Below are 13,349 nucleotides of genomic sequence, written 5' to 3' on the forward strand. Positions count from 1 at the left end.
CAGATGGCGTTGGCAAACCTGATTAGCGGCCCCCGTGCCAGCGCCTGTGGCACCTGCATCCCTTGCCCCTCCCCCGCTCCCCCAGCACTCATTACCCACCCATTACTGGGCCTGGGGGGCGGGGGTGGGGGCCGGCTGGCACTGCCCAGGAGGGGGCAGGGACTCCGGGGGCCCCCTGGCACTAAGGTTCCCAGCTGGCTCCCCGGCTGGCAGGAGGTGGGCACAGCTGAAGGGGGGTAGCAGGCGCCTCGTGCCTGCCAGAGAGAGGGGTACCTACAGTGCCAGGGCTGAGCTGCCCACTCGGACCCTGCCCGGGCTTTGGCCCAGAACCCTGGAGGGAGGAGGGATAGTGCGCCCCCTGTGGGCCCGTGCGACCCTCCCCCACCCAGGGCCCTTGAAGCCAGGCTTTGGGAGCTGGCGGCCTGGCCTGTTCCCACCCCGCTGTGCAGGCCTGTAGGGTCAGAGGTCACAGGCTGCCACGCCCTGCTGGCCCATCTGTTTCCTCGGGTCCCCTCCTTCTGCTCCCCTCACCTGGGGCCTTCCTTCCTGAGGCAGGAAGAGGGCTGAGAGGGGCCTGGCCACCCCCCCCAACCCACCCCACGCTCCGGGGGGCATTTGGAGGCAACCTTGACAGCGCCACATGTCCCTGCGTCTGTGCCAGACGGGCCCATCTGCTAGGGCCCTGGTTCCAGCCGCCCAGAGCCAGGCTGCCCTCCTGCGCCGCAGACCCTGTACCAGGCTACGGAGGGAGCACCCCTGCTGCCTACACCCCTGCCCAGGGCCACCGCTCCCAGGGAACCCTGGTTGGAGGAACACACACACACACGCACGGACACAGACACACACACACGCACAACTGGGCTTGGCCAACCTTCACGGTTCCTGTTTAATTCCACACTGTGCATGGGGCTGTATGGAGACTTAAGGGGCTGGGGCTGAAGGGGCAGCTGGGATCACATGGTCCTGCCCCTGACTTGGGGAGCACACGTTTCCCCCCGCGGCTCCGTGGGCCTCCCCGCCTTGGTTTCTTGAGGTCCCAAGAATGGGTCATCCCTGTGTCGCCTGCTCTGCGCAGGAGCATCCGTCCTCCTGGTAGCTGGGAGCGTGTCTTCCATTCGATGAGATGGGGTCCGGCCTGGTGGTTAAAATTCGTTGCCACGCGGCCTAGGATTCGAATGCCGGATCTGTCACTTATTGCTGTGTGACCTGAGCAAGTGACTTTGCCTCCTAGAGTCTCAGTTTCCTTCTCTGGGAAATGGGATGATACCAACCCGCATCTCCTTGGGCTGTTCCGAGGAGGACGTGAAGTAGTGGGTGTCAAACACTCAGCGCGGGACGGGGCAAACAGAGTGCTCCAAAAATGTGTGCTATGACTGTGAGTGGTCCACACCCCCACCTCCCCAGTGAGGATACATCTGGTGTCCCTGGAGCCCTGTCTGGCTGTCCCTGTGTCCCCGGTCTCTTGACCCAGTGCTCATGATCCAGGTCAGCGTCTTCTGGGCACGTCCCCCCCACTCCCGCATCTCCCCAAGGAGTTTGCGTCTGTGTGTCTGTCCATCAAGCGCAGATCACGCCTTCGGGCTGCACTGACAGCCTTCAACCAGCACAGTAGATGTCTTCATCCGTCGACGGGAGTCTGGGCGACTCGCCCGACACCACAGGAGGACAGGGGTCCGGCGCTTGCGAGCGGGCACACAGCTGTTGCAGAGGACGAGCGGGGTGGGCTGCGAGCTGGGGATGTAGAGGGAGGAGCAGCGGCCAAAGCAGAGGTGATTGCGGAGGTGAACTGACGAGCAGCCGGGCCGGGAGAGCACCTGGGGCCGGGAAATGGGTCAAGGGCAGTGGAGTCTGGGGCCCGAATGGGGAGAATCATCATCTACCCCCACCTCTACAGGCCCGGGCTCTGGTCCTGAATGCTACCTCCTGGCTGTGTGACTCGGAGCAAGCTACTTAACCTCTCTGGTCCTGTTTCCTCACCTGTGAAACGGTGGAAGTTCAGCCAGGCAAGAAAGAAATCAGTCTTGCCCTTTCAACAGGAGTACTACAGGGAAGGGCTGATTCTTCCGAGAAGGAGATGATGAGGAGGTCACTTGGGGATTGGCATCGGGAGGAGTCTGCTGCGCCTCCGGGGAGGAGGGATGGCAGGAAGGGGTGGTATTATAGGAGCCTGGGGGGATTTAACAGAAAGCCTTTAGCCCCTTGCTGGGCACACAGTTGGCCTTCAATAAACCTTCTGGGGTCCCCTCCAACTTCGTGGCTTTATCAACTCGTCCCCAGATCATGGTCCTTCTCTGTTTAAACCCTGCATTCCTGCCACCCTGCGACCCCCCCAATCAACCCCCCTCCCTTCACTCTGCCCCAGCGGCCCCAGCCTCCTCACTGCTCCTCTGGTACCCCAAACACAAGCCCACCGCTGGCCCGTTGCCCCTGCAGAGCCCTGCACCTGAGCTCATCCCGATTGAGATCATCCCGACTGCTCCTTCCTCAAAAGCACCCCCACAGGAAGTGTCTCCCCCTGGTCTCTATCCCTGTGGCCAGTCTCTTTCTTCACGGGCTGCTAGTAATTTATAGTTCTGTCTCTTTGGATGTTCCTCTCCTAGAATATAAGATACCTGGACACAGGGACGTTCTCTGCTTTATTTAGGCGGGCGGCTCAGCTGGCCCATCGTGCGGAAAGCTGACATTGCTGAGCCCTAACACCAGGCCAGGGCCCGCACTGCTCACCTTCGGTGAACTCACTCCTCCCACAATGCTCCAGGCCGGAACCTTGGAATCCTCATTTATATATGAGGAGACCAGAGGCTCTGAGCAGTCCCTCCCTTAATGAAGGGACTGCGAACCCTTAGAAATTCTTTGTGTCATCCTGGGGCAGTTATAGCTCTGGGAGAGGGTACACAGCTGGATCCCAAGCCAGGGGTTCCCTCTGCGGGGTGCAGTGTGCCTGCCTGGCTGCCTGGGGCAACTGGGGCAGGATTCAGGGCAAGGTAGCTGGTCCAAGGCCACGCAGTCACCCGCATGTCCCCTGGATTCAGCGAAAATTTGCTGAATGAATAACAAGCCAGGGGGTGCTGGGAACGGATGCCTTGCAGGGCATGGCTCCAAACACCTTGCGTAAATTCATGTCTATTGTTAAGTCTGTTGTTGCAAAGATAGGAAATGAGGCTCAGAGAAGGGAAGCCACTTCCCCCGGGTCACACAGAAATCATTAGTTAAGGCATAACTTGAAGCCAGGTACACCGGGCACCAAAGCTCGTGTTCTAAACACATGGTCTGAGTTCTCACAACACTTACAGAGCAGTGACTGGGTGCCCATACCCATACCTGTCTCGTTCAACTGCCCAGTAGCCCTTAAAGGGCAGATACTATCATTCATTCATTCATTTATTCATTCAACAAACACTGAGGGGTTATCGTGTGCCTGGCTCTGCTCCCAGGCCTGGAGATGGGGCTACGGAAGCAAACAAGGCATAACATAATCCCTGCGCTATTGGAGCAGACATCCTAGTGAGGGAGACACAATAAATGCAATTTCAAAATCAGTTTTAGATGTTAGGTGATGTGTTCCGCAGTGAGAAAAAAAGCAGGAAACAGGCAACAGGGTGGCAGGTGCTGCATTTTTAAATGATGCCTGAGTAAAAACCTGAAGGAGGTGAGAGAAGGAGCCACAGAATGCTCGGGGAGTTGGGAGGGAACGGTAGATGCAAAAGGGAACAGCCAGTGCAAAGGCCCTGAGGTAGCTGTGACATTGAATGTGTCCAGATAAAAAGCCAGGTGGCTGGTATGACAGGAGTGAAGTGGGTGAGGGGGAGAGAGAGGAGGCAAGGGTGAGGAAGTGAGAGGCAGAGTGTGCAGGGCCCTGTGGACCTCGGGAAGGACATGGCTTTTGCTCTGGATGAAGTGGGAGCCATGGAGGGTTCTGAGTTGGGGAAGAAGGGAATGTGACTCAGGTATGCGCAGGTGCCCTCTGGCTGTTAAGTGGAAAAATAGACTTGGGTGGGAGACCAGGTAAATCTCCTAGTTGGGTAGGAGGAAACTGAGGATAGGAGAAATGCAGATGGATGCCGGGCTTGACCCCAGATCTGTGCAGGACCCCAGCCTGTGCCCTCGGCCCATGCTGAAACTCCACCCTCCCCTCCCCCCACCCATCCTCACCTGAGTGTAGGGCACAGCCTTGCACATCTCCTGGGCCACTTCCTGCGGGTCCAGTGGCAGAGACACGGTCGGGGCCACCTCCTGCCCATGGTGCTGGCTACCTCTCCCCAGCGGCCCAGTTTTCTGCAGGCCCAAGAAGGCCTTCCAGCTGCTGAGGGCAGAGAACTGTCCCTGGGAACCTAGGGTCCCTTGGCCCAGGGCCCGGGTCTGATTGGTGGCATCCCAGAGCTGAGGTGGGGGCCCCAGGAGTCCAGGCCTCCAGGAGCCCGTGTGTAACTGGGTCCCACTGAGCAGGCTCAGGAGAGTGGTCAGCTGGCCGAGGAACATCCGTCCGTCTGTCAGTCAGTCTGGGACTGGGCTCAGGGTCCTGGGCAGTCAACCCTGCTGTCTGGTGAGTGGAGTCTCGGCCTTTCAGACCTGCTTTTAATGGCCTGCCCCCAAACTGGGCAGCTCTGGCGGGAGACACCACAGTGGGGAGGAAAATAAACCAAGGCCTGCTGGTTTCCCACCCCTCCCCCTCAGCCTGCCAGGGTTCTGGGTGGGGGCTGGGTCTGTGGGTGGGTGGGCTGTGGGGTCAGGGAAAGGCACCACCCGAAACACAGGGGCTCTGGGGCACAATGCCTGGAGGTTGGGCAGGGGAGAAGGGAGCTTCTTCTCCGGTCCAGGGCACCCTCCCTCCAGAGGGCAAAACCAGTCATCCCAGCCAGGCCTCCCAGTGGCAGCCTCAGCACTGCGACTTTCTGGCTGTGCAACCCCCTCAGCCATGCTGGGCCCCAGCTTCCTCTACTGTTACAGAGATCCTGTGTTCTTAACACTTCCTACCTGGGCACGTGGGATCCTTCAGGTAAACAGCTTAGAGCAGAGGCTGATACACTGTAGAACTACGAGTAAACTATGATGAACATCTCTAGAGCTGCTTTTTCTTTAGCACCTATTAGAGGCCAGGCATAATTCTGAGCCCTGGAGATCCGGGGGTGAGGGGGTGGAGGACAAGACAGAAATGGGTCCTCACTGTGCATTTGACATTTCAGTGCAGAAAACAAGTTCAGAAAACAGACAAAGATTCCAGAGGCTCCGGTGTAAAGAAGTTATTTAAATAGGATGTGCCTTACAGGTGTCAGGGCGGGGCCTTCTGCCCCCAGGGTGGTCAGAGAAGGCCTCCCCGAGGAGGTGACATTTTTGCAGAGCCTTGAGCTGCTGTTGGAAGTGGTGGGAACAGCCTGGTGGGGGGTGGAGGCTGGAGGGCTGGAAACGCAGAAAGAGGCTGGGAGCCGCGTCCCAGGCTTTGGAGCCCGGGGGATGCCTGGGGGTGGGGTCGGGGACTCCGAGACAGGCCCTGGCACCTCCGTGGCCCGCATTTCGCACCCAGGCGAGGAGCTGCCCGCGGCAGGGCCGTGAGAAGCGGCAAACCCGGTCCTTCCCGCGCCCCGCGGAGCTGCGGAGGGCGATGGGGCGCGCTCGCCCTCTGGCGGCAGCTCCAGGGACTGCGCGGTGGCCGCGCCCAGGCTGTCTACCTTCTGGATGCCCCCACCTGGCCACAGGTGCGAGGGGGCTTCCCGCTCACCCCGCTACATGCGAGCTCCTCAGCGTCCCCCCAGCCGCCCTCTCGCTGTCCTCCAGACCCAGCTGATGGCAGCTCCTGCCAGGTGCCAAGGACCCAAACTTTGGAGCCCTGCTGACCCCTCTTTCTCTGACGCCCCCATCCCCTCCATCTGATATGACGGCAAGTCCCGTCCGCCTTCAGAGTCTACCTAGAATCCATCTACTTCTCACTCCTCTCTCGTTCCCCCACCCGGACACAGCCATTATGTCCCACTTGAACCAATACTGTCCCTCCACAGTGGTGCTCCAGCTACACGCGCCCCCACGCCTCTCCCCCAAGTCTGTTGCCTCCACAGCAACCAGAAGGCGCCGGTGAATACTTGTGTCCAGGCATTTCTCTCCTCTGCTCAGAACCTTCCAGGGCTCCCACTTCACCCAGGGGAACAGCCCAAGTCCTCAGGGCAGTCCAGCGATGTCTTTCTGTCCCTTCCTATCACCACTATCTCAACCTCAGCTTTCCAATCCTCACCCCCTTTCTCCCTCCAGCCACAGGGGGCCTCCTCGCTGTTCCCCAGACTCACCAGGCATAATCCCATAATACTACCCAGTGGTACAGGGCTAAGGAAGCTCCTTTGTGCCTGAAAATATAACCAAGAAAAATTCAGTTAAAAAAAAATCAGAACTGGATGTCTAGTTGTGCCTGGATGGCTCAGTCCTTAAGTGTCTGCCTTCTGCTCAGGTCATGATCCTAGGATCCTGGGATTGAGCTCCAAGTCGGGGGTCCCTGCTCAGTGGAGAGCCTGCTTCTGCCTCTACGTGGTGCTCTGCCTACTTGTGCTCTCTATCTGTCAAATGAACAGATCTTTAAAAACAAACAAAAACTAGGTATCTATTGTATGCTGACCTTTTGAGAGAGAGGGACAAGAATTTACAGCTATGCGTTACTTGTGTTTGCATTTGAATTTCCATGTTGAAAAGAGCAGCAATTTTTGTTTTGGGGAAGGGCTTCACTTTAGAGTTTAAACATTGCTTTGGGGATGTCTGTGTGGCTCAGTTGGTTCGACTTCCCACTCTTGATCTCAGCTCAGGTCTTGACCTCAGGGTCTTGAGTTCAAGTCCACCATGGGCTACACACTGGGTGTGGAGACTACTTAAAAAAAAAAAAAAAGTTGTTTTGGGACCCCTGGATGGCTCAGTCAGTTAAGCTTCTGCATTTGGCTCAGGTCATGATCTCCCCAGGGTCCTGGGATAGAGCCCCACAACTGGCTCCTGGCTCAGGGGGGAGCCTGCTTCTCCTTCTCCCTCTGCCTCCCTCCCCTGCCCCTGCTCATGCTCTCTCTCTCTCTGTATCTGTCTCAAATGAATAAATAAAATCTTTTTAAAAATTTTTAAGTATACAAAAGGAAACAGAAGAAAAAAGTACAAATGAAAGCAATCTGTACGATTGGTCTGCTCCCTTGCTTTATAAGTGAACTATTTCAGGCATTCAAATAAGTATAGATAAAAATATAGGGCTCCTGAGTGGCTCAGTGGGTTAAGCCTCTGCCTTCAGCTCAGGTCTTGATCTCAGGGTCCTGGGATCGAGCCCTGCATCTGGCTCTCTTCAGCAGGAAGCCTGCTTCTCCCTCTCTCTCTCTGCCTGCCTCTCTGCCCACTTGTGATCTCTCTCTCTGTGTCGAATAAATAAATAATATTTTTAAAAATACGTATATATATATAACAAACACCCCTGTACTCATTACCCCAATTAAAAATTAAAAATTATGGGCGCCTGGGTGGCTCAGTGGGTTAAGCCACTGCCTTCGGCTCAGGTCATGATCTCAGGGTCCTGGGATCGAGTCCCGCATCGGGCTCTCTGCTCGGCAGGGAGCCTGCTTCCCTCTCTCTCTCTCTGCCTGCCTCTCCATCTACTTGTGATTTCTGTCAAATAAATAAATAAAATCTTTAAAAAAAAATTAAAAATTATAGATATGAGAGAAACTGGTGCTATACTTGTTCCTAATTCCTGAATTGATCAATTGTAATTCCAATGCCTGTATTCATAGTTCTACTACATATGTATCCATTCGGATACATAAAATTGTTTTGTTGTTTTAAATTTAATATACATGGTATTATACACACACACACACACACACACACATCCTTTTAACTTTCATCTACCCACTTCATATTGCTTCATTTCTACTCTGAAGAGTATTCTGCTGCACACCTATCTCCCAAATTTATTTCTCCATTGCCCATCACAATGAATCCTGCAAGGAACAATCTGGAATATGACTCTGCCCATTAAAGTCAGTTCTAATTGGGTGATTCCCAATTACAGTGGAATCTCTGGGGATGGGATCCAGGCACTGGTGTTTTTAAAAACCATGTTGGGGCTGCTATGAACCCCTAGTGTGTACGGTCATATACAGGAGGGAATCTGGTACCTCAGCAATGCTTCCGTGTCTCCTGGAAGGCTCATGGGAGAGTATCTGATTCTGGGATGGAGGTTAAGAACCTGCATTTCTTACAGGTTTCCAGGTCAGTGGGGGGTTGCTGCTGGTCTGGGGACCAAACTCTGAGAACCATGATCTATAGAGCACCTTTATTCTTTCTACTTCCTTTCCTTCTTTTAGAGAGAGAGCACAAGCAGAGGGGGAAGGAGCAGAAGCAGAGGGAGAAGCAGACTCCCCGCTGAACAAGGAGCCCAATGCGGGGCTTAATCCCAGGACCCTGAGATCACAACCTGAGCCAAAGGCAGACATTTAACCAACTGAGGCACCCAGGCACCCCAAGAGGACCTTTATTCTTTTTTAACATCTGCATAGTATTCCATCCTTTGGATATTTAGTAGTTTCGTTAACCAGCTCTCTAGTCTTGGACATTTATGTTTTTTTCCATCTTGTTACTCCAGAAAGAAAAGCTCCCTACTATGGAATATCATTCAGCCATAGAAAAGAATGAGGTACATATTAATTTGCTCGGGCTGCCATCCCAGAGGACCACAGACTAGGGAGCTTCCTCAACAGAAATTTATTTTCTCACAGTTCTGGAGCCTAGGAATCTGAGATCGAGGGGTCACCCTAGCTCATTTTTATTCTGAACATATAAAGCCTCTCTCCTTAGCTTGTGGATGACCATCATCTCCCTGTGTCTTCATGTGGTTCTCCTTCCGTGTGAGTCTGTGTCCAGATTTCCTTTTCTTTCCTTTTTTTTTAATGATTTTATTTATTTATTTGACAGAGATCACAAGGAGGCAGAGAGACAGGCACAGAAGGGGGAGAAGCAGGCTCCCTGCCGAGAAGAGAGCCCGACATGGGGCTTGATCCAAGGATTCTGAGATCATGACCTGAGCGGAAGGCAGAGGCTTCACCACTGAGCCACCCAGGTGCCCCAGGATTTCCTTTCCTTTTCTTTTCTTTCTTTCTTTTTTTTTTTTTAAAGATTTTATTTATTTATTTGACAAAGATCACAAGTAGGCAGAGAGGCAGGCAGAGAGAGGAGGAAGCAGGCTCCCCACCAAGCAGAGAGCCCAATGCGGGGCTCTATCCCCTGACCCTAAGATCATGTCCTGAGCGGAAGGCAAAGGCTTTAACCCACTGAGCCACCCAGGTCACATTCTGAGGTACTGGGAACCAGCACTTTAACATATGAATTGTTGAGGGGGGATGCAACTCAGTCCGACAGTACTGATACTGATACGTGTTACAGTACGGATGAACCTCGAAAACGTGGTGAGTAAAAGAATCCAGGGGCGCCTGGGTGGCTCAGTGGGCTAAAGCCTCTGCTTTCGGCTCAGGTCATGATCTCAGGGTCCTGGGATCGAGCCCCGCATGGGGCTCTCTGCTCAGCAGGGAGCCTGCTTCCTCCTCTCTCTCTCTCTCTCTGTCTGCCTCTATGCCTACTTGTGATCTCTCTCTCTGTCAAATAAATAAATAAAATCTTAAAAAAAAAAAAGAATCCAGACACAAATGGTCACAAATGACTCCGTTTATAGGAAATATGCAGAATTAGGCAAATTGGTAGAGACAAAGTAGACTACTGGTTACCAGGATCTAAGGGGAGGGGGTAAGCGGGAGTGACTTTAACAGGGATAGAATTTCCTTTTGGGGCGATGGAAATGCTCCAGAACTACAGAGGCGGTAGTTTCACAGCACTATGGATGTGCTAAAGCCACTGCATAGTTCATTTTATTTTATTTATTTTTAAAAGATTTTATTTATTTATTTGACAGAAACCCAGCGAGAGAGGGAAAACAAGCAGGGAAAGTGGGAGAGGGAGAAGCAGGCTTCCCGCTGAGCAGGGAGCCCGATGCGGGGCTCCATCCCAGGACCCCAGGATCATGACCTGAGCCAAAGGTAGAGGCTTAACAACTGAGCCACCCAGACGCCCCCATTTTATTTTTAAATAGTTTTTATTTATTTATTTATTTGAGAGAGAAAGAACACGTGTGGGAGGGGAAGGAAGAGGGAATGAAAATCCCAAGCAAACTTCCCGCTGAAGTAGAGCCCGGTGCGGGGCTTGATCTCATGACCCCAAGATCATGAAACCAAGAATCGGACACCTAACTGACTGTGCCACCCAGGCACCCAGGACTGCTAACGTTATTTATATATTTATATACTATATATATATATATTTATGAGGGAGAGAGATTTTGAAGCAGACTCTACCCTGAGCAAGGAGCCAACATGGGGCTCGATCTCAGGACACTGGGATTAGGACCTCAGCCAACACCCAGAGTCCCATGCTCAACTGATTGAGCCACCCAGGCCCCCCTGGATTGTTCACTTTAAAATGATTAACTTTAGGGGTTGTGGGATAGAGCTCTGTGTCAGCCGGGAGTTCAGCAAGAAGTCTGCTAAACTTTCTCTCTCCCTCTCCCCCTGCCCTTCCCTGCGCTCTGTCTCTCTCTCTCTCAAATAAATAAATAAATAAATAAAAACAAATCTTTAAAACAATTAATTTTATGCTACATAAATTCTAATTTTAATTTAAATAAAACTTCAATTTAAGGGAAGCAGGCCCCCTGCTAAGCAGAGAGCCCGATGAAGGGCTTGATCCCAGGACCCTGAGATCATGACCTGATCTGAAGGCAGAGGCTTTAACTCACTGAGCCACCCAGGTGCCCCTGAAACTTTTTTTTAACTATTATTTTTTATAAATAACTGCAGTGAGAAATACACTTTATGCTATGAACCAGAGGTGGCAGAATGTACTTTCCAAAGAGACCTCAACAGTATGCCCCACCCCCACACACAATTCTTTGTATGTGACTTTGAAAATCCTCTGACTGGGGGCACCTGGATTGCTCAGTTGGTTAAGCGTCTGTCTTCAACTCGGGTCATAATCTCAGGTCCTGGGATGGAGTCCCTCATCAGGGCTCCCTGCTCAGTGCCCCACCCCCCTTCTGCTGCTCCCTCTGCTTGTGGTCTCTCACTCTCTCTGTCAAATAAATAAATAAAATCCAAAAAAAAGAGAGAGAGAGAGAGAACTTAAAAAAGGGAGAAAACCCTTTGATTGCATGACAATCTTTGACCCCGCCTCCTGAATCTGGACAAACCTGATGACTGACTCCGCCAACAGCATAAAGCAGAAATGATGTCATGTGACCCCTGCGATTCAGTCATCAAAATGCCATGCCCTTCAGCCTAGAGCCCTTGGGACCCAGCTGCCATGTTGTAAGGAAGTTCAAGTTGGCTCACTTTCTTGAGGATATTCAGCCAACAGCCTATCTGAGACTTCAGCCAGCATCAACAACAAGACATGAATGAAGGGAGATGCCTTCTGATGATTCTGGTAGCCAGGCATCAATTCATTCAACTTCAAATTCTTCCTAGCTGAAGATGCAGAAAGCATAGAGTAGAGAGGAGCCATCCATCCCCACTGCACACTTCCCAAATCCCCCCTCCTTTTTTTTTTTTTTTTTTGCAAAACTGTATTTAAATCCTTGTTAGTTAACATACAGTACAATATTGATTTCAGGAGTAGAATTCAGTGGTTCATTGCTTACATACAACACCCAGCGCTCATCACAACAAGCCCTCCTTAATTCCCATCACCCATATAGCCCATACCCCCCTACCTCTCTCCATCCACCCACAATTCGTTCTCTATAGTTATGAGTTTCAGGGTTTTTTTTAAAGATTTTATTTATTTATTTGACAGACAGAGATCACAAGGAGGCAAAGAGACAGGCAGAGAGAGAGGAGGAAGCAGGCTCCCTGCCAAGCACATGGCCTGATGCGGGACTTGATCCCAGAACCCTAGGATTGTGGCCTGAGCCAAAGGCAGAGGTTTTAACCCACTGAGCCACCCAGGCGCCCCTAGTTATGAGTTCCTTATGGTTTGTTTTCTTCTCTCTTTTTTCCTCCCTTCCTATGTGTTCATCTGTTTTGTTTCTCCAATTCCACATAGGAGTGAAATCATACGGTATTTGTCCTTCCCTGACAGACTTATTTTGCTTAGCTTAAGACCCTCTATCTAGCTCCATCCACCTCACTGCAAAAGGCAAGATTTCGTTCTTTTTGATGGCTGAGTCATAGTCCATTGCAGAGACACACACCACATCTTCTTTATCCAGCCATCATCAGATGGGCACCGCGCTTGGGCTCTTTCCATAGTTTGGCTTTTGTTGATGTCCAAAATTTTTTTCTTTTTTAAGATTTTATTTATTTATTTGACAGACAGAGATCACAAGTAGGCAGAGAAGCAGGCAGAGAGAGAGGAGGAAGCAGGCCCCCTGCTGAGCCGAGAGCCCGATGCGGGGCTTGATCCCAGGACTCTGGGATCATGACCTGAGCCGAAGGCAGAGGCTGAACCCACTGAGCCACCCAGGCATCCCTGATATCCAAATTCTTGACCTACACGCTCTATGAGCAAAATCAAAATGGTTGTTTGGGGCAAAGTTTGTTAGCGCCATTTGCAACTGGAACACTAGCATATATATACATATGTATATATATATACACAGTATATGTGATAGAATACAAGTTTTACCGAAGGATATTTACCCTTACTACATGTGATACAATCTGATATTTTTATTTTATTCTATTTTTTCTATATAAATAACCACTATACACCCAAGGTCATGGGAACATTATTCACAACAGTTAAAAGGCGCAAGCAGCTCACGTATCCATCAGCGGATGAATGAATTAACAAAATGTGGTAAATACATATGATGGAATGTCATTCAGTCTTAGAAAGGAAGGAAATTATTTTTTTTTAAGATTTTTATTTATTTATTTGACACAGAGATCACAAGTAGGCAGAGAAGCAGAGGGGGCCAAGCAGAGAGCCCAATGCAGGGTTTGACACAGGGCTCGATCCCAGGACCCTGAGACAATGACCTGAGCTGAAGGCAGAAGCTCAACCCAGGTGCCACCCAGGTGCCCCGAAAGGAAGGAAACTTTTAACACAGGCTGCAATGGGGACATTATTGAGGACGTTATGCTAAGGGAAATAAGCCAGTCACAATTAGGCAAATACAGTATCCTTCTCCTTATAGGAAGTCCCTAGAGTCGTCAGATTCATACGAACAGAAATAGAATGGTGGGTGCCAGGCACTGGGGGAGGGAGGAATGTGGACTTAGTGTTTAACAGGGACAGTTTCTGTTTTGCAAGACGACAAAGTTTTAGAGCTCAATGGTGGTAATGATTGCACA

At 51.6% G+C, this 13,349-nt stretch overlaps 1 protein-coding gene across 1 annotated transcript; it reads right to left on the reverse strand.

Annotated features, from left to right (window-relative positions):
* Positions 1 to 865: 865 nt before the first annotated feature.
* DAND5 (DAN domain BMP antagonist family member 5) lies at positions 866 to 4,557 on the reverse strand. Its single transcript, XM_004748318.2, has 2 exons — positions 4,153 to 4,557; positions 866 to 1,814 (listed from the first exon to the last, which is right to left on the reverse strand). The coding sequence occupies exons 1-2, from the start codon at positions 4,477 to 4,479 to the stop codon at positions 1,569 to 1,571; spliced, it is 573 nt and encodes a 190-aa protein (XP_004748375.1). The 5' UTR covers positions 4,480 to 4,557; the 3' UTR covers positions 866 to 1,568.
* Positions 4,558 to 13,349: the final 8,792 nt, after the last annotated feature.

The sequence above is a fragment of the Mustela putorius genome, unplaced genomic scaffold (genome assembly GCF_011764305.1).
Source record: "Mustela putorius furo isolate JIRA1106 unplaced genomic scaffold, ASM1176430v1.1 tig00000095_pilon_pilon_pilon, whole genome shotgun sequence".
NCBI classification, from domain to species: domain Eukaryota; kingdom Metazoa; phylum Chordata; class Mammalia; order Carnivora; family Mustelidae; genus Mustela; species Mustela putorius.

Excerpts from the sequence above, each read along its gene's own strand:
- DAND5 (XM_004748318.2), bottom strand. The coding sequence starts at position 4,479 with ATGTTCCTCGGCCAGCTGACCACTCTCCTGAGCCTGCTCAGTGGGACC. Across the intron at positions 1,815-4,152 it reads AGGCTGTGCCCTACACTCAG|GTGCTCTCCCGGCCCGGCTG; the intron begins GTGAGGATGGGT and ends TCCCGGCCCCAG.